At 47.1% G+C, this 25512-nt stretch overlaps 1 protein-coding gene across 2 annotated transcripts in view; it reads right to left on the bottom strand.

Annotated features, from left to right (window-relative positions):
* Window positions 1-798: 798 nt before the first annotated feature.
* LOC139280019 (GTPase HRas) overlaps window positions 799-25512 on the bottom strand; it is a 65151-nt gene continuing 40437 nt past the window's right edge. The window contains exons 3-6 of one of the 2 annotated variants that reach the window (XM_070899443.1): window positions 19263-19441; window positions 17881-18040; window positions 7616-7740; window positions 799-2752 (exon numbers count right to left, since the gene is read on the bottom strand). In XM_070899443.1, the coding sequence (XP_070755544.1) occupies window positions 7621-7740; window positions 17881-18040; window positions 19263-19441 (459 nt within the window). In that variant the 3' untranslated portion in view covers window positions 799-2752; window positions 7616-7620. The remainder of the gene's footprint in view (window positions 2753-7615; window positions 7741-17880; window positions 18041-19262; window positions 19442-25512) is intronic. The other variant, XM_070899444.1, reaches the window with a different exon arrangement.

The raw sequence follows: 25512 nt of genomic DNA, 5'->3' as shown, positions 1-25512 counted from the left end.
TCCAGGTACATCAATTAAAATGTCATGAACAGGTACAGAAAATAATCACAAAGGTTAATGGAATACTGGTCTTTATATCGAGAGGACTAGAATACAAGGGGGTAGAAGTTATGCTGCAGCTGTACAAACCCTGGTTAGACCACACCTGGAGCACTGTGAGCAGTTCTGGACACCACACCTTAGGAAGGATATATTGGCCTTGGAGGGAGTGCAACACAGGTTTACCAGAAGGATACCCTGACTCCAAGTGTTAGATTACAAGAGATTACACATTCTAGGATGTATTTCCTATAACTTAGAAGATTAAGGGGTGATCTGATCAAAGTTTTCAGGATATTAAGGGGCACAGATAGGGTAAGATAGAGAGAAACTGTTTCCATTGGTTGGGGAGTCTAGGACGAAGGGACGTTGTCTAAAAGTTAGAGCCAGGCCTTTCAGGAGTGGATGCTGGATCAGCTAGATCAATTGCAAATTTTGAGTCGGAGATTGATAGATTTTTGTTAACCAAAAGGTATTTAAGGATATGGGCCAGAGGCAGGTATATGGAGTTAGGCCACAGATCAGCCATGAGCTCATTGAATGGTGGAACAGGCTCGAGGGGCTGAACGGCCTCCCCCTGCTCCCATGTTCCACAGGAGGTTGCCACTAAGCCAGACTGCTTCTTTTCATTATGTTCGTTCTTTGCATTCTAACAGTCTATTCCAACCTGCACACGTGCCCTCCGATTCCCTATGTCCCAGTCCCTGCTCCGGTTAAACCCTTTGCAAATAAACGGAGATCAAAGCATTGATTTTTTTTTTTCAAATCATCTTTATTTCCCCCGGAAAATGTACAACATGTTTAAATTTTGTTCAATAAAACAAGAGAATAGGCGGCATGTTGGCAACACGAGAACTGCGTCCGAACACTGTGGGAGGGAGGTCCCCAGGGTCACTGTCGCCGTGGGCAGGGTTCCTTCACCTTTGTGCAGACATTGGGTCACGGCGACACTGCCGCTCCAGCCTGGGGGCTTGGGCAGGTTACAGGGGGGCTTACACTCAGGCACTCTGCTCTCCACCCCCCACCCCCGACGGTTGAGCTGCGATGTGAAGACTATGGCGAATAATCAGTGTCCTGGTTGGCAGACAAAGTGACTCTTAGTCTTGGACTATTCTGGTCCTGCAACACAAACCAGCTCCAGTTTCAACTGTGAGTTGGGCACTGCTGTTGGATGTTGCAATATTGTAGTGCCCGAGCTAAAGAATGAAGAGAGTGATTCTCTCCCAGCCCGCACTGTTGAATGGGACTATGCCTGGGATCACAGGAGACGGAGCGGTTCGCGTGTAACCATTGTCGAGCCCAATGGGACATTTAATCCTGCAAGACGCTTGTGTGTGACTGGTCAACTTTGGCAGAAAGTAATACTGATGTAGGGAGTCGCCTTTGAACACACAGTGTTGAGCAGAGAGTGAATCCGGCAGATTGGTAGTGAGAGCAGAGTGTGATCGGAGAATGTTCACCAACCACCCCCAAGCAGCATCACTGAATGGTTTTCTTTCCAGATGACACAAGGTATTTATTGGAGGTTCCATAATCCAAGGTGGAATGGGACGGGGGGGGGGCCAGCCAATCACAGACTGCGGCTTGTGAAGAGGCGATGGGAATGGAAAGGGTTTCAAAATGTGCCCAAAGCAGAGGGGAGCTTTGGCATTAATTCCCCATCTCCGACAGCCAATCCCCAGCATGCTTCGGGAGACTCTCCTCCTCCCATCGAACTGCTGCCTGTGGGGTGACTGGGGTGTCAATGTGCAATAAGTCAGTGTGTAAAAAGCCCAAGGGAGGATTGGCTATTGGATGTAGTAATGGGGACCAGATGGGAGAAGTGACTGGGCTGCCCCGGGGCTCGGGACACACAGGGCCAATGTTCCCTGCAACGTTTCCCTCGGGGCTGTTTTCCCGGTGAAAGCTGGTGAGCTGGCTGTGCGGAGTTCACCGCGGTGCAATTACCATGCAGCCAGAAGGGAACACTGCATAGGACACAGATTGATGTTAGCCATTTCCACTTGAATTAAAAAAAACATATCAACACTCAGCAGTGAATTACTATTGCCCTTTCCATAACACCCCCCCCCCCCCCCCACCCCTCCCAAAACCAAAACAGCCACCCGTCCAAAACGCTGCAAGCTTGTTCTCCGTGGAGGGGTTCGACATCCTCTGGCACCTGGGAAACAACGCAACATCGCGACAATGCAGGCTATATATTTATACCCAACAACTTTACTATATGTACAAAAGGAAATCCATCCACATCGCCACAACTTGTAGACAGAAAGCCAGCAATGAACAAACACAGGCGATTGGTTTAAAAAAAAAAGAAATTACATTGGCTCAAAATACAAAGTATAAAACAATTCTCTGTTTAAGATCCTGCAGCGTTATAGTTAGTGATTTATTTACAGTATGTTAGGCAGGGAGACGTTTCCCCAGCAATGCTGAAATTGTACACGGAATCACAGGGTAACTAGTGTAAGAATAATTTAGTGTGATTTTAAAATCTACGGCTCTGTACAACTGGAGACCCGTGGGGAGCAAGTGGCAGCGGGCGAGAGTCACACACAACAGGCCCCTCACACCGTCCGATGGTACAGCATTGCCCCTTTCCCACAGCTCTCTCGCCGCTGTCACATCGCTTCACTGCACGTTAATTCTCTCTCTCTCTCTCGCTCTCTTCTTGCACCAGTGCGTTGAACGAATCTTCCAATGTTCCTGTGAACTAAAACACACAATCACAAGCCCGGTCAGTTGATGACAAGAGATTTGAAGAATGTTGACTTTTCTAAAGTTTGGGATATTTTACAAGTGGCGCTGCAGATTCTACGCAGGAGATAGTTTCCAGCTCCCCAGTAAGAAGGGGGTGAAGGGAGAGATGTAATTCTATAGGAACGTCCCAAGGCACTTTACAGCCACTGAAGTACTTTTTGAAGTATAGCTACTGTTGTAATGCAGCAGCCAATTTGTGCACTACAAGCTCCAACAAACAATGACGTAATAATGTCCAGATCATCAGTTTTAGTGCCATGAGATCTTATTCGCCCACCCAAGAGGACAGGCAGAGCCTAGGTTTAAAGTCTCCATCCAAAAGACGGCACCTCCGACAGTGCAGTGCTCCCTCAGTACTGCCCCTCCGACAGTGCAGTACTCCCTCAGTACTGCCCCTCCGACAGTGCAGCGCTCCCTCAGTACTGCCCCTCCGACAGTGCAGCGCTCCCTCAGTACTGCACTGGGAGTGTCGGGTCTGATTTTGTGCTCAAGTCTCGAGTGGGACTCGAACCCACGACCTTGACACTTAGAGGTGAGAGTGCTGCCCACTGAGGCATGGCTGACACTGGTACAATTGAGCTGTTACTGAGAGTGTCCATTGACTCAGGAGGGTAAATCAGGCAATGACCCCTCTCCCTCAAAGCGTGCAGAGGTGCTGGGTGAGGTCAGAAACTCCCTGCTCCACCTCATCACTGATAATAGAACACAGGATCAAAGTTATGAGGGGTTTTGATAGCGTAAATAGGGAAAAACTATTTCCAGCTGCAGAAGTGTTGGTAACCATACATTTATGATAATTGGCAAAAGAACCAGAAGCGACATGAGATTTTTTTTTAATGCAGCGAGTTGTAGGGAGCTGGGGGGGGGGGGGGGGGGGGGGGGAGAGAAAAGAGAATGGGACTGATTGAGAGCATGAGCCAAAGAGCTGGCGCAGACACGATGGACCAAACGGCCTCCCTCTCTGTGCTGGGAGATTCTGACTCCGAGGCTAAACTGACTCTGGAGCGCCATCATGTGGTGACTGTTGGTAGGTTCAATGAGCAAAGGGGACAGGAGGACTTGCATTTATCGAGCACTCCGAGTCCGCAGCACTTCCCAACGGGTGATCTGCGCAGAGGGTCTTAACCGCATGTGCACTTAACCAGAGCGTTTTATCTGGCAATTCGAAGAGGGGGACGGACCTAATTTCGCACATTACAACCGTGACTACACTTCAAAAGTACTTCATTGGTTGTAAAATGCTTTGAGACGTCCGGTGGTCGTGAAAGACGCTATATAAATACAAGTCTGTCTTTCTTTAATTGGAGGAGGTATCAGCAACCTTCGACCATTTCCAACAAAAACAAGGACAACAGGTCGGTGATTAGTTGGTGAGTATTAAGGTTTTTCCCCCACTTTTCTCACTAACTGGTGGTTTAAACTAAGTGCGGGAAACTATAAAGTATTGTATTAAACTTCTAGCTTAACTAGTTAACCAATTAATATAACTTTAAATAATCATTGAACAAAGACTTTAACTAATTAAATAAATAATACAAGGCTAGCCTAAGATATGGCAGAGCAGGTGGTGTGTGTGGACTGCAGTATGTGGGAGTTTGTGGACAATGAAACTGCCCTGAGCAAACATGTCTGCAGGAGATGTCTACATTTCAAATCTCCCCGGCTCAGTCATGGAGCTGCAGTGCGAGTTGGAGACACTCCGACAACAAGAGAGGGGGAGGAATGCCTGGACAGTTTTATCCAGAATACAGTCACACCCCAGAGGAAAGCACAGGCCTGGAAAAGAAGGGTGTGACTGTGAGGGAGCCGGGTAGCGGGGATTTAGGAGGTGGAGAAGGAGGTCCTGCCCAACATGTACGATGTACTCGCTATCTGTGAATATAATAGAAGCAGGAGTAGGCCATTTGGCCCCGCTCCGCCATTCAATATCATGGCTGATCTGACCCTGGCCTCAACTCCACTTCCATAATCCTTTATTCTCTCATCACTCAAAAATCCATCTATCTCCACCTTAAATATATTCAATGACTCAGCCTCCACAGTTCTCTGGGACAAAGAATTCCAAAGATTTACAACCCTAAGAAGAAATTCCTCCTCATCTCAGTTTTAAATGGGCGGCCCCTTATTCTGAGACTGTATCCCCTAGTTTTAGTTTCCTCTATGAGTGGAAATATCCTCTCTGCATCCACCTTGTCTAGCCCCCTCATTATCTCATATGTTTCAATAAGATCACCTCTCATTCTTCTAAACTCCAATATGTATAGGCCCAACCTATCCTCATAAGTCAACCCCCTCAATTCCAGAATCAACCTAGCGAACCTTCTCTGAACAGCCTCCAATGCAAGTACATCCTTCCTTAAATACGGAGACCAAAACTGTACGCAGTACTCCAGGTGTGGCCTCACCAATGCCCTGTACAGTTGTAGCAGGACTTCTCTGCTTTTATACTCTATCCCCCTTGCAATAAAGGCCAACATTCCATTTGCCTTCCTGATTACTTGCTGTACCTGCATACTCACTGTGTTTTATGCACATGGACCCCCAGGTCCCTCTGTACTGCAGCACTTTGTAATCTCTTCCCATTTAAATTATAATTTGCTTTTTTATTTTTCCTACCAAAGTGGATAATCTCGTATTTTCCCAAGGGTCAAGGAGAAAGACTGCAGGGAAGGCAGCCACAATGCAACATGGCTCAGAAGGGGAAGGGGGGGGGGGAGAAAGGGAGGTGGGAGCAGAATAGAAATGTGGTAGTGATAGGGGACACTAATTAAGGGGATAGATAGCATCCTCTGCAGCCGAGAACGAGAATCCCGAAGGGTGTGTGGCTTACCACGGCGGCTGCAGAGGAACTTGGAAAGGGAGGAAGTAAATCCAATTGTCGTGATCCATGCTGGAACAAACGACAGAGGTAGGGACAGGAGGAGGTCCTGCTGAGGGGGAAATCAAGAGTTAGGCTCCAAGTTAAAAAGCAGGACCTTGAGGGTAATAATCTCTGGATTATTGCCCAAGCCACGTGCAAATTGGCACAGAAGCAGACAGATCAGGAGCATGGCCGAGGGGCTGGTGCGGAAAAGAGGAGCTCCTTTTCATGGGACACTGGCACCAGTTCTGGGACAGGAAGGAGTGCTGCACCGAATGTGTCAGCCTGGATTTTGTGCTGAAGTCTCTGGAGTGGGACTTGAACCCACAACCTTCTGACTCAGGCGAATGCGCTGCTCACTGAGCTGCAGCTGAAGCAGGTTTCTACCTGCTTGAGGCTGAAGCAAATCCTCACAGTGAACATGGCAAATACAGCGCATTGCTCAGAGGTCCTCCACAGCGTAGTTAATGGGCCGGCGAGAGTCTGGAGCATAGTTGGGATTTTTAGCTACTAACCTCACCACTTGGAGCCTAACTCTTGATTTCCCCCTCAGCAGGACCTCCTCCCTGTCCCTACCTCTGTCGTTTGTTCCAGCATGGATCACAACAATTGGATTTACCTCCTCCCTTTCCAAGTTCCTCTGCAGCTGCCGTGAGATATCCCTTACCCTGGTAAGCCACACACCCTTCGGGATTCTCGTTCTCGGCTGCAGAGGATGCTATCTATCCCCTTAATTAGAGAGTCCCCTATCACTACCACATTTCTGTTCTGCTCCCACCTCCCCAGATTTTTTTTTTTTTTTTTTTATTCCCCATTTCCATTTAAATGTCATAGAGAGATAGTATTCCTTGTCCCTTGGGAAAATATGAGATTTATCCACTTTGGTAGGAAAAATAAAAACCACCAACTTGTACAGTGCCTTTAACAGAGAAAACATCCCAAGGCACGTCACAGGAGGGATCATCAAGCAAAGTTTGACATTGAGCAACAGCAGGAGATTTAGGACAGGTGACCAAAAGCTTATTCAAAGAGGTAGGTTTTAAGGAGCGTCTTAGAGGAGGAAAAAGCGAGAGGGGCAGAGAGGTTTAGCGAGGGAATTCCAGAGCTTAGGGCCCAGGCAGCTGAAGGCACGGCCACCAATGGCGGAGCGATGGACATCAGGGATGCGCAAGAGGCCAGAATTAGAAGAGTGCAGACATCTCGGAGAGTTACAGAGCTGGAGGAAATTACAGGGATAGGGAGGGGCGAGGCCTTGGAGAGGTTTGAACACACGGATGTGAATTTTAAAGTTGCGACATTGCTTAACCGGGAGCTAATGTAGGTCAGCAAGAACAGGGGTGATGGGTGAGCAGGACTTGGAGAGGGTTAGGACTCGGGCCGCCAAGTTTTGGATCACCTGTAGTTCACGTCAGGTAGAATGTGGGAGGCCAGCCAGGAGTGCGTTGGACAGTCAAGTCTAGAGGTAACAAAGGCATAGATGAGGGCTTCAGCAGTGGATGAGCTGAGCCAGGGCAGAGACGAGCGATGTTACGGGAGGTGGAAGTAGGCGGTCTTAGTGATGGTGTGGATATGTGGTCGAAAGCTCATTTCAGGGTCAAATATGCATGTCGTACAAGCAACGTGACCAATCAGATAAAGTGGAGAGGTCGAGAGAAGTGGTGGAGAGGTGGAGCTGGGGGTCAGCAGCATACATGTGGAAACTGACCTTGTGTTTTGGGATGATGTCGCCAAGGGGCAGCATGTAGATGAGAAACAGGAGGGAGTCATGTCGTGCAGGAGGCCTGAATCAACATTGCTGGACGCCGCAGTGTGAGCATGATGGGGAGCAGGGTACCAGCGAGGTAGATGTAGGACAGAGCTCGGGAGGGGAATTAGGAGATATGACAGAAATAACAGATAGTGACTGCTAGGTTCCCATGCAGTGTTCCTGGTGGACCCAGGGTGAATCAGACTTACCCAGGTCACAATATCACACATTTACAGTTGTTACAGTCTTGGCCACTGTCATCCGGTGGGTTCGACTTCCTCACTTTGTGCTGACTAATCTCTCGGACCAAGGTGTAAAAGGCATCTTCCACTCCCTGAAAATGCAAATGCCGATTGGTTAGGGGCTGCACACGCTGACTGGGGATTGGTTAGGGGCTGCACACGCTGACTGGAGATCATAGAATCTTACAGCACAGGAGGCGGCCATTCGGCCTAACCAATCTCCATGCACATTTTTCCTTTGAGTATTTCCCCAATTCCGTTTTGAAAGTTACTGTTGAATCTGCTTCCACTGCCCTTTATGGCAGTGCCTTCCCGATCACAACAGCTCAGATTTTTCTTTTAATGCATCTCCCCCTCTGGTTCTTTCGCCGGTTATCTTCAATCTGTGTCCTCTGGTTATTGACCTTTCTGCCTCCGCAAACTGTTTCTCCTTACTCTGTCCAGACCCCTCTATTAAATCTCTCCTTCACCTTCTCTGCTCCAAGGTGAACAACCCCAGCTTCTCCAGTCTCTCCACTCGATGAATGGAGTAACTTTGTGAAAGTCTCACATCTCTGGTTCATGAGCTGGGGAGGTTCCCCTCAGGCCCTTTATATGGCATACTCCCCCAACCTGACCCATCACAGCATCTATCTGGTTCTTATACAATATAAAAGCACACTGGAATCATTTGTGTCTTCATTCAGAGGATATGGGCCAGCTAAATGTGGTCTAACCAAGGTTCGATACAAGTTCAGTATAACCACTACTTTTCAATTCTATACCTCTAGAAATAAACCCTAGAGCTGGGTTTGCTTTTTATGGCCTTACTATCCTGTGTCGCAACTTTGAGTGATTTGTGTATTTGTTCCTCTACCCCACCCAGACTCACACCCTCCAAGTAATAAGTGACCTCCCTATTCTTCCTACCAAAATGTAATACCTCACATTTATCTGTGTTGAACTTCATTTGCCAATTATATGCCCATTCTGCAAGTTTATTAATGTCCTGCTGTAATTTGTTGCAGTCCTCCTCAGTATTGACTATCCGCCAGTTTGGTGACATCTGAAAATGTAGAAATTGTGTTTTTGATTCCAAATTGTTGATATAAATTGTGAACAACAGTGGCCCCAGCACTGATCCTTATGGAACACCACTACCCACCTGTCACTGTGACTAGCTACCCTTTACCCAGACTCTCTGCTTTCTGTCTTGAAGCCAGCTAGCAATTCACTCTGCTACTTGTCCCCTGACTCCACATTCTCTGACCTTATCGAAGGCCTTTTGAAAATCTAGATAAATTACATCTACTACAGTAGCCTTATCTACCCTCTCTTACTACTTCAAAAAATTCAGTGAGGTTGGTCAAGCAAGACTTTCCCCATTGAAATCCATGCTGACTATTCATTACTATATTTTTGGTTTCTAGATGTTCTTCTATTTTCTCCTTTAGTAGGGATTTCATTATTTTTCCTACCACCAATGTTAGTTCCCTGGACATGTTCTATCCCCTATCTTAAATAGAGATATTACGTTAGCTATCCAGCAGTCCTCTGATAATAATTTGTTTGAAAAAATGTGTAGTAACGCCTCATTTCTTTCCTAGATTAGTTTAAAACACGCAGATAAAATTTGTCCGGACTAGGGGTTTTATCTTGAGTTTGCTTAGTTTATTTAATATATCCTCTCTTTTTTAGTTTAAATGTGTTTATTTCATTTCTAATTTCACCTCCTGGTGTCATGTTCCATCTCCCTGGTAAATACTGAAGCAAAGTAATTATTTAATATTTCTGCTATCTCTCTACTGCTGCCTGTGGTATTATTCGGTCTACCCCTAATGGCCCTATTTCCATCCCAACCATCTTTTAAAAAAAATTACGTGCCTGTAAAATATTTTAATATTTTGTTGTGTTCCTTAATAATTCAATGTCATTTTCCTCTGCCTTCCTAATTATTTTGACATCTCTCCTAATCTCTCTGTATTCTCCCTCATGCTCTCCCCTGCTGTCCAATGCATGCCTCTTTCCTCACCCTCAATTGTTCCCTTGTGGCTTTATTGATCCACAGTGTCTCATTAGTGTTTAGCTTCTTGTTTTTTTTAAGCAGAGTATATTTTTCCTGCACTCTGTTGAACACCATTTTAAATGTTTCCTATTGCTGTTCTATGTCACTGTTTGCCAATATTGTTGTCCATTTTATTTTCCCAAGTTCTAGTCTCAGCCCCTCAAAATCAGCTTTTCTCCAATCTATTACCCTGGTTGTCATACTTACGTCCTTCTCAATCATCACCTTGGAGCGTATTATATTATGGTCACTATTGCCTAGATGTTCCCCTACTTTACCTCTCTTCATTCACCGGTTCATTCCCCATCTCTAGATCCAATAGCGAATCCTTGCTTGTTGGGCCTTTTACATATTGGGTTAGAAAGGAGTCCTGTACACATTGTAAGAACTCCATTCCCTTATCCCCTTTACTTACCTCTTCTGTCCAATTAATATAGTGGTAGTTGAAATCCCCCATGATTATTCTTCTATGTTTTTACTAATTTCCCCAATTTTTGGAGCTGCACTGATCCAGGCAAATGGAGAGTATTCCATCACACTCCTGACTTGTGCCATGTAGATGGTGGAACGACTTTGGGGAGTTAGGAGGGGAGACACTCACCGCAGAATACCCAGCCTCTGACCTGCTCTTGTAGCCACAGTATTTAGAGTTTCTGGTCAAGTTGAGTCCTGGCCTCAACCATCCTTTTCGACAACCTCTCCAACGTATATATCCCCTCTGTGTAAAGCTCTTGTTGGTGCACACCTTACAGCCCATCACAACGAAGATATATTATAATGTAAACAGTGAGGTGGATAGTAACAGACTTCAACAGGACATGGACATAGGCTGGTGAAATGAGCAGACACGTGCCGGATGCAATTTAATGCAGAGATTGTGAGGTGATAGATTTCTGTAGGAAGAATGAGGAGAGGCAATATAAACTAAATGGCACAATTTTAAAGGGTGTGCAGGAACAGAGATTTGGGGGTGTATGTACACAAATTGTTGAAGGTGGCAGGGCAAGTTGAGAAGCTGTTTTTAAAAAAAAGCATACGGAATTCTGGGCTTTATTAATCGAGGCATAAAGTACAAAAGCAAGGAAGTTATGCTAAACCTTTATCCATCACTGTTTAGACCTCAGCTGGAGTAGTGTGTCCAATTCTGGTACTTCAGGAAGGATGTCAAGGCCTTGGAGAGGGGGCAGAGGAGATTTACTGGAATGGTTCCGGGGTGAGGGTCTTCACTTATGTGGAGAAACTGGAGAAGCTGGGGTCGTACTCCTCAGAGCAGAGAAGATTAAGGGGAGATTTGATAGAATCAGCTGTTTACAGCACGGAAGGAGGCCATTCGGCCCATCGTGTCCATGCCAGCCAACAAGAGGCTATCCAGCCTAATCCCACTTTCCAGCTCTTGGTCCATAGCCCTGTAAGTTACGGCACTTCAAGTGCACATCCAAGTACTTTTTAAAATGTGGTGAGGGTTTCTGCCTCTACACCCTTTCAGGCAGTGAGTTTCAGAACCCCACCACCCTCTGGGTGAAGAAATTTCCCCTCAAATCCCCTCTAAACCTTCTTCCAATTACTTTAAATGTATGCCCCCTAGTTGTTGACTTATCTAAGGGAAATAGGCCCCTTCTATCCATTATATCTAGGCACCTCATAACTTCAATGAGGTCTCCTCTCCAAGGAAAACAGACCCAGCCTAACAGCTAAGATTCTCCCTTCCCGCCAACATCCTCGTAAATCTCCTCTGCACCCTTTTCAGTGCAATCGCATCCTTTCTGTAATGCAGTGACCAGAACTGCCCACAGTACTCCAGCTGTGGCCTAACCAGTGTTTTACAGTTGAAGCATAACCCCCCAACCCACGCCATGCTCTTTATTTCTATGCCGCGACTAATAAAGGCAACTATTCCGTATGTCTTCTTAATCACCTTATCTACCTGGCCTGCTACTTTCAGGGATCTGTGGACAAGCACTCCCAGGTCCCATTGTTCCTCTACACTTCTGTGTCCTACCATTTAATGTGTATTCCATTGCCTTGTTAGCTCTCCCCAAATGCATTACCTCACACTTCTCCGGATTAAATTCTATTTGACACTGTTCTGCCCACCTGACCAATACATTGATATCTTCCTGCAGTCCACAGCTGTCTTCTTCATCATCAACCACACAGTCGATTTTAGTATCATCTGCAAAACTTCTTAATCATACCCCCTATATTCAAGTCTAGATCATTGATATACACCACAAAAAGCAAGGGACCAGTACTGAGCCCTGCGGAACCTCATTGGATACAGCCTTCCAGTCACAAAAACACCCATTAACCAATACCCTTTGCTTCCTGACTCAGACAGTTTTGGATCCAACTTGCCACTTTGCTCTGGATCCCATGGGCTATTATTTTCATGACCATTCTGCCATGTGGGACCTTATCAAAAGCTTTGCTAAAATCCATATACACTACATCATAAGTACTGCCCTCATCGACCCTCCTGGGTACCTCCTCGAAAAATTAAATCAAGTTAGTCAGACATGACCTTCTCTTAACAAATCTATGCTGCCTGTCTTTCCAAATAAAGTTTTATCCTGTCCTTCAGGATTTTTTTCCAATAATTTTCCCACCAAGGTTAGGCTGACTGGCCTGTAATTACTCGGCCTATCCCTTTTTCCCTTCTTAAATAAAAGGTGCAGGTGTAGCGTCCAAAATCTGGAATGAAAGAATCCGGAATCCAGACCGATTGATGGCGGGATCGTCCGGAATCCGGACCCGCCGACCTAGAGGTCCCGCCGCTGCTCGACCTCGGGCCTCATCTCACCGCCGCCCTTACTTTGGGGCCTCCTCACCAGCGGCCCGAACAGCTCCTCGACGGCGGGGCCCTGCCCGACGACCTCATCGACGGGGCCGGCGACCCCAACAACTCCTCGGTGAGTAACACCCACCCCCCCCCCCCCCCCCCGCCCTTTGACCTGGGGTCGAGTGTTTCTGGATTCGCAATGTCGGAAAGATGTTCCAAAGTCCAGAAAAACGCAGAATCTGGAACGGCCTTGGTCCAGAGGGTTCCGGATTTGGGACGCTGCACCTGTACCACATTAGCAGTCCTCTGGCACCACACCTGAAGCCAGAGAGGATTGGAAAATTATGGTCTGGGCCATAATTTCATCCGGGCCTGGAGACTTATCCACTTTCAAAGCTGCTAAACCCCTTAATACCTCCTCTCTCACTATGTTTATTTCATCTAATATTTTACACTCCTCCTCCTCGATAGCAGTATTTGCATCGCCCCTCTCCTTTGTGAAAATAGATGCAGAGTATTCATTAAGAACCAGACCCACATCTTCCGCCTCCACACACAGATTACCCACATGGTCTCTAATTGGCCCCACTCTTTCTTTAGTTATCCTCTTGCTCTTAATATATTTATCGAACATTTGTGTTTTCTTTGATTTTACTTGCCAAGAAATTTTTATGCTCTCTCTTTGCTTTCCTAATAAACTTTTAAATTTCACCCCTACACTTTCTATACTCAGAGATTCTGCAGTATTTAGCCCTCGGGATTTTTGACACAAGCTTCCCTTTTTTTCTTTATCCTACACTGTATGTCCCTCGATATCCAGGGGGCTCTAGATGTGTTAGTCCCACCCTTTTTCTTTAAGGGAACATATTTGGTCTGAACCCTCCGGATCTCCTCCTTGAATGTCTCCCACTGTTCCGACACTGATTTACCTTCAAGTAGCTGTTTCCAGGCCATTTTGGCTAAATCACCTCTCAACTTAGCCCAATTTAGAACTTTTATTTCTAACTGAGTGACTATAATTCAGTTAGATTTAAGGTAATTATCCAAGTGCTCTCCCACTGATACCACCAACACCTGCCCAGCTTCATTCCCTAAAATTAAATCCAGAACCACTCCCTCCAGTGTTGGGCTTGTTACATACTGGCTAAAAAAGTTCTCCTGAATGCATTTTAGGAATTCCGCATCCTCTGTACCCCTCAAACTAATGTTGTCCCAGTTAATATTAGGATAGCTGAAATCCCCTATAGTTTTTGCACTTCTGAAATGTGCCTACATATTTGCTCTTCTATCTCCCGCTCACTGTTTGGGGGTCTATAATACACGCCCAGCAGTGCAATCGCCCCTTTTTATTTTTCAGTTCCACCCATATGGCCTCATTTAATGATCCCTCTAACATATCATCCCTCCTCACAGCTGTAATAGTTTCTTTAATCAATACTGCAACCCATTTTCAAGTATTTGAGGTGTTCAAAATCATGAAGGGTTTAGATAGAGTAAATAAGGAGAAATTGTTTCCAGTTGTAGGAGGGTCAGTAACCAGAGGGCACAGATTGAAGATGATTGGCAAAAGCAGAGGGGAGATGAGGAAACATTTTAAGCACAAAATTCCACAGAGAGTTGTGATTGGGAACACACTGCCTGAAAGGGAGGTGGAAGCAGATTCAACAGTAACTTTTCAATGGGAATTGGGTAAATACTGGAAAAGGAGACAATTGTAGGGCTGTGGGGAAAGAGCAGGGAGAGTGGGACGGATTGGATCACTCTTTCACAGAGCCGGCACAGGCTCGATGGGCCGAATGGTCTTGTCCTGTGCTGTATCGTTCTCGGATAGAATGGAGTACACGATCAGAATCCTGCAGTGGGGCTGCTGCAGTTACAGTCTCCGACCAGCGAGGGGCAATTTGTGTTTTATGCTTCAGAAATTTCTGTTCGGGGTTTTTTTTTAAAAAAGAGATATAACTTAATTTTGTAATATTTGCTTCAAGATTTTACAGTTTCCGTTTGTTACTGAATCTTTTTTCTGCGGGTCTGCCCCCACTATTCGAAAAATTGGCTGCCGCATTCCCCACGTTACTGCACTTCAAAAAGTACTTCATTGGCTGTAAAGCACTTTGAGTCGTCCGGTGGTCATGAAAGGTGCTGTAGAAATGCAAATTCTTTCTTTTTATATGCAAATTACTATATTGCACACACATGAATCATAGAACCTCCCAGCACAGGAGGCCACTCGCACCTGTGCCAGCCGCTGAAAGAGCAGCTGTGCTCAGTCCCCCCATTCCCACCTTTTGTCCATCACCCTGTCACTTCCTCAGCGTGTTTCATTGGCTGTGAAGCTCTTTGGGGCATCCTGAGGGCATGAATACGCCTTTTGGTCAGTTTATATTCCTCCTATTGCCTTCTCCGCTCTTCCTTCCTCTTCCCTCCCCTCCCCCCACCCCACCCCCACCAGGTTAGGAACTCACTGGGCTATACAGTTAGTTTCTTAAGGGGGCCCCCTATCCTGAATTCATTCTAACAAGTATCCGCTACTCCATTTCCTTCAAGCGACTTGCTATCGGTTCCCAGGTTTCACCCCCAAATCCTCGCCGCTTGCAGTTTCAGTAGAAGCCTTTCATGGGTAACTTTGCCCAAAGCCTTCTGGCAATTGAGGTAGGGCCTGTCGCAGAGATTCCCACATTCCACCCTGGATGTTACTCCAACAAAAAAAAGAGAAGCGGGTTTCAGTGAGACAGGATCGTTGGCTCCCGGCAGGGGAGGGGCGCCGGGGGGGGGGGGGGGGGGCGGGGGAGTGGAATTAGTGGGCCAAAAATCCAATTCTGTTATTTTGATCAACATGTAAGCTGCTACAGTCTGTTCCATCACCTTGCTGTGAAAAGGAGAGTAAGGTTCTTCCCCTGCATCGTAATGAGAGCCGTCATGAGCACCCACTAATAAATACTATCCAACCAATTGGGGACTTGTCATAAGAATAAGAAATAGGAGTCGTCGTCAGCCATACTGCCCCTCGAGCCTACTCCGCCATTTAAAAAGATCATGGCTGATCTGATCATGGACTCAGCTCCACTTCCCTGCCCGCTCCCCATAACCCCTCATCATTCAAAAATCTGTCCATCTCCGCCTTAAATATATTCAATGACCCAGCCTCCACAGCTCTCTGGGGCAGAAAATTCCACAGAATTAAAATCCTGTGAGAGAAGAAATTCTTCCTCATAGTTTTAAATGGGAGTCCCCTTGTTCTGGATTCCCCCACGAGTGGAAATATCCTCTCTGCATCCACTTTGTCGAGCCCCCTCATTATCTTATATATGTTTCAATAAGATCACTTCTCATTCTTCTGAACTCCAATGCGGATAGGTCCAACCTGCACATCCTTTCTTCATAAGTCAACCCCCTAATCTCCAGAATCAACCTAGTGAATCTTCTCTGGACAGCCTCCAATGCAAGTATATCCTTCCTTAAATAAGGAAACCAAAACTGCACTCAGTACTCCAGGTGTGGTCTCACCAATACTCTGTACAGTTGTAGAGTTCTCTGCTTTTATACTCCATTCCTCTTGCAATAAAGGCCAACATTCCATTGGAGTCTTTTCAGACTCTAACAAAAATGATCAGGAACACTTGGAGCAGAGGAGATTTGATAGAGGTGTGCAAAATCAGGAAGGGTTTGATGGAGTAAATAAGGAGAAACAGTTTCCAGTGGCAGGAGGGTGGGTAACCAGAAAACACAGATTTATGATAACTGGCAAAAGAACCAGCGAGATGGAGATATATATATTTAATATAAACGCAGCGAGTTGTTGTGATCTGGAATGCGCTGCCTGAAAGGGTGGTGGGAGCAGATTCAACAGTAACTTTCAAAAGAGAATTGGATAAATATTGAAAAGGAAACATTCACAGGACTATGGGGAAAAGAGCCGGGGGAGTGGGACTGATTGGATCGCTCTTTCACAGAGCCGGCACAGGCTCAATGGGCCGAATGGCCTCCTTCTGTGCTGTAAGATTCTATGATTCTCGGAACTATGCTGCGTTGGGGCAATGGAGCCCCAGCCCCACTGTGACGGACCAGGCTATGCACCGAAGCCAAGTGAAGGTCATGTGACCACCAACAGGAGACCACCAGGGATGGTGGGGAAGGTGGAGCAGGATGGAGACGATCCCGTCCCAGTGTCCGTCCGCCTGCAGAATCGGGAGGACAGGACCGGGAGAATCCCCGAGTCAGCAGCCAAAGTCAGTGCAAGGATATTTAACCCTTTTTTAAACAGTCAATCAGGCCGAATTGCTGGGATGTGGGGACAAATGAAGTCTGTTCAAACACCCGGTTTGAACTCGGATTGTCGTAAAAACTCATCTGGGTCACTAATGTCCTTTAGGGAAGGAAATCTGCTGTCCTTACCCGGTCTGGGCCTATGTGACTCCAGTCCAACGCCATCGTGGTTGATTCTTAACTGCCCTCTGAAGTGGCCAAGCGGTTGGATCAAAACTTCAACCTGGAACTCCCTCCCCAACAGCACTGTAGGAGCACCTTCACCACACAGACTGCAGCAGTTCAAGGCGGCTCACCACCACATTCGAGGGCAATAAGAGATGAGCAATAAATGCCAGCCTTGCCAGCGACACCCACATTCCAAGAACGAATATTTAAAAAATTGTACTAAGAATGTCCATGATCACCAACTTCATTTTCATTTTGCAAGTCCTGTCACTGCAAACGTTACTAACCTCAGAGCTCAAACACACAATGCACCAGGAGTAACAACTTGCATTTATACAGCACCGTTAACGTAGTAAAATCTCCCAAGGCGCTCCACAGGAACAGAAATCTGACAATAATTTGACACCGAGCCACGAAAGGGAGATATTAGGGCAGGTGACCAAAATCTTGGTCAAAGTAGTAGGTTTTAAGGAGCATCTTAAAGGAGGAGAGAGGGGTAGAGAGGCAAAGAGGTTTAAGGAGGGAGTTCCAGAGCTTGGGGCCCAGGCAACAGAAGGCACAGCCACTAATGGTGGAGCGATTAGAATCAGAGTTGCTCAAGGGCAGAATTAGAGGAGCACAGATATCTCGGGGATTGTGGGGCTGGAGGAGATTAGAGATAGGGAGACCATGGAGGAATTTGAAAATAAGGATGAGAATTTTGAAATCGAGGCGTTGCTTAACCAGGAGCCAATGTAAGTCAGCGAGCACAGGGGTGATGGTGAGCAAGGACCTGGTGCGAGTTAGGACACAGGCAGCAGGGATTTGGATTACCTCAAGCTTACAACCCATGGGCTGCAGGGTTATGGGGGGGGGGGGGGGGGGGGAGGGCAGGGGTTGAAGCGAGGATGGGAGGAATGCAGACACGACCGAACTCAAACCCCTCCCACCCCCACACAATGAGGAAGCAATGGATGCTGGGTACAGGTGCCCTCCTACCTGTCGGGTTTTGGCGGAGGTTTCGATGTAAGGGATCCCGTAGCTCCGGGCCAGATCCTGTGCTTGCCGGGTCTCCACGGTTCGGGATGGCAGGTCACACTTGTTCCCCACCAACACCATCGGGACATCGTCCGAGTCCTTCACCCGCTTAATCTGTTCTCTGCAACAACACGGAGGGAGTACGCTTCAGTAACCCACTCACAGCCAACACCACGAAGGATACAGTGGCTGGGATTTACAATCACAGAATGATACAGCATGAGGAGACCATTCGGCCCATCGAGTCTGAGCCGGCTCTGTGAAAGAGAGATCCAATCAGTCCCACTCGCCCTGCTCTTTCCCCACAGCCCTGTAAATTTCTCCTTTAAGTATTTATCCAATTCCAGTTTTGAAAGTTACTATTGAATCTGCTCCCACCATCCTTTCAGGCAGCGCGTTCCCGATCACAACAACTCGCTGTGTAAATAAACACTCATCTCCCCATCTGGTTCTTTTGCCAATTTCCTTAAATCGGTGTCCCTCTGGTTCCCAATCCTCCCGCCACTGGAAACAGTTTCAATCGTAGAAATTTACAGCACAGGAGGCTGCCATCCGGTCCAGTGTTCGTGCCGGCCAACAAAGAGCTATCCAGCCTAATCCCACTGTCCAGCTCTTGAAAATGATGTAAACTCCAGGGCTACGGACCAAGATTGGCGTGGAGCATTAACACCGGCACGAACCACTTGGGCCGAATGGCCAGTTTCTGTGCCGCAGACTCGATGAAAGATTTAGAGCGGGCAGACAAAAGTTGCCCATTCAGCATCTTTAAACCAGCCAAGTGTGTTTTCCCATCGATTTGGATCCACCCGTGGTCCTGCATCAGCAAAGCGACCTTTCTATCCCACCCTCTTCGAGGTTCCCCTCCTACAAGAACATAAGAATTAGGAGGAGTAGGCCATTCGACCCCTCAAGCCTGCTCCGCCATTCAATAAGATCACGGCTGATCTTCGACCTCAACTCCACTTTCCCGCACTATCCCCATATCCCTGGATACCCTTAATATGCAAAAATCTATTGATCTCTGTCTTGAATATAATACTGAGCCTCCACAGCCCTCTGATAGAGAATTCCGAGGATTTACCACCTTCTGAGTGAAGAAGTTTCTCATCAGTCCTAAATGGCCAACTCCTTATTCTGAGACTGTAACCCCTGGTTCTAGACTCCCCAGCCACAGGAAAAACCCTCCCTACATCTACCCTGTCAAGCCCTGTAAGAAATTTGTATGTTTCAATGAGATCACCTCCAATTCTTCTAAACTCTAGAGAATATAGGCCTAGTCTACTCAATCTCTGTGTATTCACCTCCCCGGGGGGTGCAGGGGGTAATGCTACACCAATACCAACCTGTACTGGTGAATGTCTTCGAACGATTTGGTGTTGTTGATTGCAAAGACGCAGAGGAAACCTTCTCCTGTACGCATGTACTGGTCTCTCATGGCACTGTACTCCTCCTGGCCCGCCGTGTCCAGAATGTCCAACAAGCAGGTCTCCCCATCGATAACCACCTGCTTTCTGTAGGAATCCTGCATTTAGACAAAAACAAACAGAGTCAGGCCTGGGGACCTGGGCAGCCATCTTGGACAGTCTGGCGGCCATTTTAAAACACCAGAGAATATTTTAGTTACAACTGAGAATTGTTCCTTCATTTACTTACCCGCACTTTAAACAATATACACGAAGCAAAAAGGACAGTTTACTGCGAGGAAAAAAAATGTCAAGCATTGAATTCTAAATATAAATATGGCTTTGAGGAGATGTCACCGTGGCAACCAGCAGGATCGTTCTTACACGTGCAATTTTTGCTTTTAATCACAGAAGCTTTCTTTGTTTGGTTTTGTGAAATACGACACAGAAAAGAGGGGGAAGCGAGGGGAGGGGGGTGGGGGGGGAGTGAGGGAGGCAGGGAGCAAGAGGGGGTGAGACGGGGGGGGGGGAGGGGAGAAAGGGAAGGGAGAGACGGGGGGGGAGGGAAGAAAGGGAAGGGAGAGTCGGTGGGAGGGAGAGATGGAGGGAGGGGAAGGGAAGGGAGACTGGAGCGGGGGAGACAGAGACAGAGACAGAGTCGGGTGGACGGAAGGCGCGGCAAACAAAGCGCAAACGCGACTCAAACTCGTGAATCTGTTATTTGTTCCATTTCCGGGAAAACGTGTTTCCTGCCGAGGTGATGGGTTGTTGAAATCTGATACTCTGACCCTGAAACTACTCCTTGGAATCTGTTGACGTGTTCCCAGACACCGTGCGCCCGCCCCCCGTGCCGGGGTGGGTGTAGCCTGGGTCAGACCTCGAATGGCCGATGTGCGGCTCGCTGAGCGGTTACTGGCCCGAACACCGCTCACGAAATCTGCCTCAACGCTGCCGACCATCGCAGCTCCCAACGGGGCAACCTCAAACATTCCTTCAACTGGAGTTAGAGACTTGCATTTATATAGCGCCTTTCACCACCACCAGACGTCTCAAAGCACTTTACAGCCAATGAAGTACTTTTGAAGTATAGTCACTGTTGTAATGTGGGGAACACTGCAGCCAATTTGCGCACAGCAAGCTCCCACAACAGGCAATGTGACCCGATAATCAGCTTTTGTGATGTTGACTGAGGGATAAATAGCAGCCCCAGGACACAGGGGAGAACTCTCTTGCATCATGTGCAGCGTTCCCTCAGTACTGCACTGGAGCGTCAACCGAGATTTGTGCGCTCAAGTCAGACAGCTTTCCGATTCTCAACAACCTGGGGCAATCCAGGGAAATCTTTGAACCACGCCCTTGCTTTCATCAGAAGGAACGATTAGCTGTCGGGAGCGTGGGATTCCCAGGCACGAGTCGGGCGTTCGGCGGAGTTGGCAAGTTGCCTTCTCCATGAGTCACGTCAAGTCTGCCTCACCCGAACTCTGACACGCCCGTCAAACACAATAGAGCACACCACGCTCGCGCCAATACCCGTCCCACCAGGAGACTCAAAACTTCAAAACCACCTGCATCATTAACCCGATGGGAAACACGAATAAAAACAGTGACTGGTGCAAAGGCTGGACTGAATGCCCGAGGACTGGCCGACAATATGGAACCATGTGTTTTAGAACAGTGCTCTTCCAATGCCAGGGATGTCAGCCGCCGGTCAGTGGGCAGCACACTCACCTGGGTCAGAAGGTCATGGGCTAGAGACCAATACCAGAGACTCGAGCATAGAAAAGAGAGGCTGACCGTCCCAGCGCACTGAGGGAGCGCCGCGCCGTCGGAGGAGCGGTCTTTCGGATGAGTCGTTAAGAGAACAGAGGGAGCCTCGGGTTAAGTTTGATGTTAAAGATCCCACGTCACTATATCAAAGGATAGCAGGGGAATTATCCCCGGTGTCCTGGGGCCAATATTTATCCCTCAACGAACATCACTAAAATAAATTATCTGGTCATTATTTGTTTGTGGGAGCTTGCGGTGCGCAAATTTGGCTGCTGCGTTTCCTACATTACAACAGTGACTACACTTGAAAAAGTACTTCGTTGGCTGTAAAGCACTTTGGGGCATCTTGGGGATGTGAAATAGAAATGCAAGTCTCTCTTACTTCCACCACCCGTGGAATCGCGAATGTTGATAGTTTCTGGTCACAGAGAGGAAACATTTGTAAACAACTTCAAATTACCGATGGACTTGTAAAATTGATCCAATTACGTGCCTTCCTATTGTGAGCCTCTGCTGTGAAAATACAGAGCTGGGTTTTGATTCCCACAGTTTGTCAGTCAGGATTATTTCTGCTCCGTCAAAGCCTGCAGTCATCCAGTAACGTAACAGAGCGGCTCCATTTAGCAGCTTTGGAAAAACAAGCCCAATTGCTCCTGGACCGAGTCCAGCTCCAAGCCGCCCTCGTGATTGGGTCAAGTTGGTTCATCTGATGCCAGATTCCATTCTTCACAACAAAGGCCTGTCGAGGCCGCCTGGTCCCTCCCTCCATGTGGCCTCGATGAGACGGGGCCCTCAGGAGAAACCAACCCTTGATCTCCTCCCAGAGACATTAGAAACTACACCTCAAATCTCCAGAAGGACTCGCAGAGGCAAAGTCTTCACACCTTTCCTGGATGAGGGACTTCGGTTATGAGACCGGAGAAGCTGGGGTTGTTCTGAGAGCAGAAGGTTAAGTGGAGATTTACATGGGATATACGGCACAGAAACAGGCCATGCTCCACTCGAGCCTCCTCCCACCTTTCCTCATCTAAATCTATCACCATAACCCTCTATTCCCTTCTCCCTCATATACATGTCCAGCCTCCCCTTAAATGCATCGATACATTCACTTCAACCACTCCCTGTGGTAGTGAGTTCCACATTCTCACCACTCTCTGGGTAAAGAAGTTTCTTCTGAATTCCCTATTGGATTTCTTAGTGACTTTTATATTGATGGCCTTTAGTTATGCTCTTCCCCACAAGTGGAAACATTCTCTCTGTATCCACTCTATCAAAACCATTCATAATTTTAAAGACCTCTATTAGGTCACCCCTCAGCCTTCTCTTTTCAAGAGGAAAGAGACCCAGCCTGTTCATCCTTTCCTGATATGTATACCCTCACATTTCTGGTATCATCCTTGTAAATCTTCTCTGCACCCTCTCCAGTGCCTCAATATCTTTTTTATAACATGGCGATCAGAACTGTACACAGTGCTCAAAGTGTGGTCTAACCAAGGTTCCATACAGGTTTAGCATAACTTCCCTACCTCTAGAAATAAACCCTACATTTAGAAAGGCAAGGATTAATTAGGGACAGTCAGTACTGATTTGTTAAGAGATCATGTTTGACTAACTTGATTGATTTTTTTGAGGAGGTAACCAGGGGGGTCGATGAAGGTAGTGCATATGGACTTCAGCAAAGCTTTTGATAAGGTCCCACATGGTAGACTGGTCACGAAGGTTAAAGCCCTTGGGATCCAGGGCAAAGTGGCTAGTTGGATCCAAAGTTGGCTTAGAGGTAGGAAGCAAAGGGTAATGGTTGATGGATTTTTGTGTAACTAGAAGGATGTTTCCAGTGGGGTTCCGCAGGGCTCAGTACTGGGTCCCTTGCTTTTTGTGGTATTCATCAATGATTTTAGATTTGAATATAGGGAGTATGATTAAGAAATTTTCAGATGACACTAAAATTGCCTGTGTAATTGATAATGGAGGAAAGTCATGGATTGCAGGAGGATATCAATGTACTGGTCAGGTGGCAGAGCAGTGGCAAAGGGACTTTAATTCGGAGAAGTGTGAGGTAATGCACTTGGGGAGAGCTAATAAGGAAAGGATATACACATTAAGCGGTAGGCCACTTAGAAGTGTAGATGAACAAAGGGACCTTGGAGTGCTTGTCCAAACATCCCTGAAAGTAGCAGGCTAGATGAATAAGGTAGTTAAGAAAGCATACGGAATGCTTGCCTTTATTGGCCGAGATAGAGCAGGGAGGTTATGCTTAACTTGTATAATACTTTGGTTAGGCCACAGCTGGAGTACTGCACGCAGTTCTGATCGCCGTATTATAGGAAGGACGTGATTGCACTGGAGAGGGTGCAAAGGAGATATACTAGGATGCTGCCTGGAATGGAGAATCTTAGCTATGAGGACAGATTGGATAGGCTGGGTTTGTTCTCATTGGAATAGAGGAGGTTGAGAGGAGACCTCATTGAGGTGTACAAAATTTTGAGGGGCCTGGATATAGTGGATAGCAAGGGCCTATTTCCCTTGGTGGAGGGGTCAAAGTTTTAAGGTGGTTGGTGGAAGATTCAGAGGGGATTTGAGGGGAGGCTTCTTCACAGAGTTGTGGGGGGTCTGGAACTCACTGTCTGGAAGGGTGCTTGAAGTGCCATAATCTGTAGGGTTATGGACCTAGAGCTGGTAAGTGGGATTAGACAGGATGACCTCTTGTTGGCCGGTGCAGATACGATGGTAAGTACTGCAGGGAATCGAATACGGCCAGTGATCTCCTGGACTAGTTTCGATCGCCTGAATGGGTCGGAGAGGAATTTTCCCAGATTTTTTTTCTCCCAATTGGCCTAATCTGGTTTTTGCCTCTCCCAGATCACATGGCTCCTGTTGGGGTGGAATGTAGAATGTTTTAGTGCAAGGGGTGTGGCAGTTGTGTGGGGCGGACTGGTTGGGCCTGATGCTCTTTACCTTTCCACCATTGTTCATAGGTTTATATGTAACCTTCAGGGCTGCTGACCAAGGGCCGTGTGACTGTCGGCCGGCGTGGACACGATGGGCCGAAATGCCTCCTTCTGCGTTGTAGATTTCTATATGCTTGGTTTGGTTTTTTTACGGCCTTGCTAACCTGTGTCACAACCTTTAGCGATTTGTGTATTTGTACTCAGATCGCTTTGTTCCTCTACCCCACCTAGACACGCACTCTGCAAGTAATGTGACTTCTCTATTCTTCCTACCAGATGGCACTGGACCAGGAACCCAGGGGGAGTCAAGTCCAAATCCCACCAGAGAAAAATTAAATCAGAATAAATCAAGTGCCCAATTAGTTTAGTGTGGTAATTATCACTTTACTACTGCAACCAATTTAGAATTCAAAAATATTAACTCAAAAAGAACTTTTTTTTTTAAATACACAATCTATACAGATTAAAACTAAGAGAAATTTAAAGACTTTCCCACATTTTTAAATAATTTCTATGTGCATGGATATGAGCAGAATTATGAAATTGAATTCACGATAAAACTGGAGATTTGTGAGAGGGCACCAGAAACATGACCATGCAAACACGATTAAAAACACAACTGGTTCATTCATGTCCAACCCCACATTTAGGGGTCCATAAACCTCCGGGAATGGCCCAGAGGCTCCAGGACTTGAAGATTAATCTCCCGGACACTGCCGGGAGCAACATTCAGGAGAAACATCACAGGGGCTTTAGTGCGGTATTTCCTCCCCGCCTTTTCTTTGAATACCTTTAGTTATAAAAAATTAGAGATGGGGAAAAGGTGGTTTGACCGACCGTGTAGAATCAATCGGGTAACAGGGAGTCTGTTCACTTTTCCGATTGGCCAGGAAGGGATGGGTTGAGTGACGAGTGGCAGGGGAGTGGGGGTGGGGCTATGAGTAATTTGATCCAAGGGAGGGGCTCGCTTCGATCAAGGGGTCAACCAGGTTGGTGTGGGACTGGAGTCACCTGTAGGCCGAGACTGGGTAAGGACAGCAAATTTTCTTATATTGGAACCGGGGACTAAATTCAGAACTAACCTGCTGACACAGTATTTCAGTGAGCAAGGGGTCAAACACAAATCTGAGTTTTTAAACCCAGAAATGGGACACAGTCTAGGAGTAATGTGTGGTGAGTGTAACGAGCTCGGGAGGAACAGGTGACCTTGGACCTGTGGTTCCCAAAGCTCTCCCCCACTGGGGGTTTCCTCGCCTGGTGTCTGGGGCAGATGCAGGGCGAGGCGGGGTGAACAAGGGTCTGGAAGTGTTCTTTCTGTAGTCAGTGCTGTTCGAGGAGACAACAGGGCAGTTTAACAAACATGTTTACAACTTATAAAGGGGGGTGACAGCGTCGAGAGAAACCGTCTGCTCCTGGTGATTGAGGGGTCTAGAACGAGGGGACTAAGGTACAAGAGTAAATACACGCAATTTAGG

Source organism: Pristiophorus japonicus, chromosome 14, assembly GCF_044704955.1.
Source record: "Pristiophorus japonicus isolate sPriJap1 chromosome 14, sPriJap1.hap1, whole genome shotgun sequence".
Classification (NCBI taxonomy): Eukaryota; Metazoa; Chordata; class Chondrichthyes; family Pristiophoridae; genus Pristiophorus; species Pristiophorus japonicus.
This window is presented reverse-complemented; position numbering and strand designations above follow the sequence as displayed.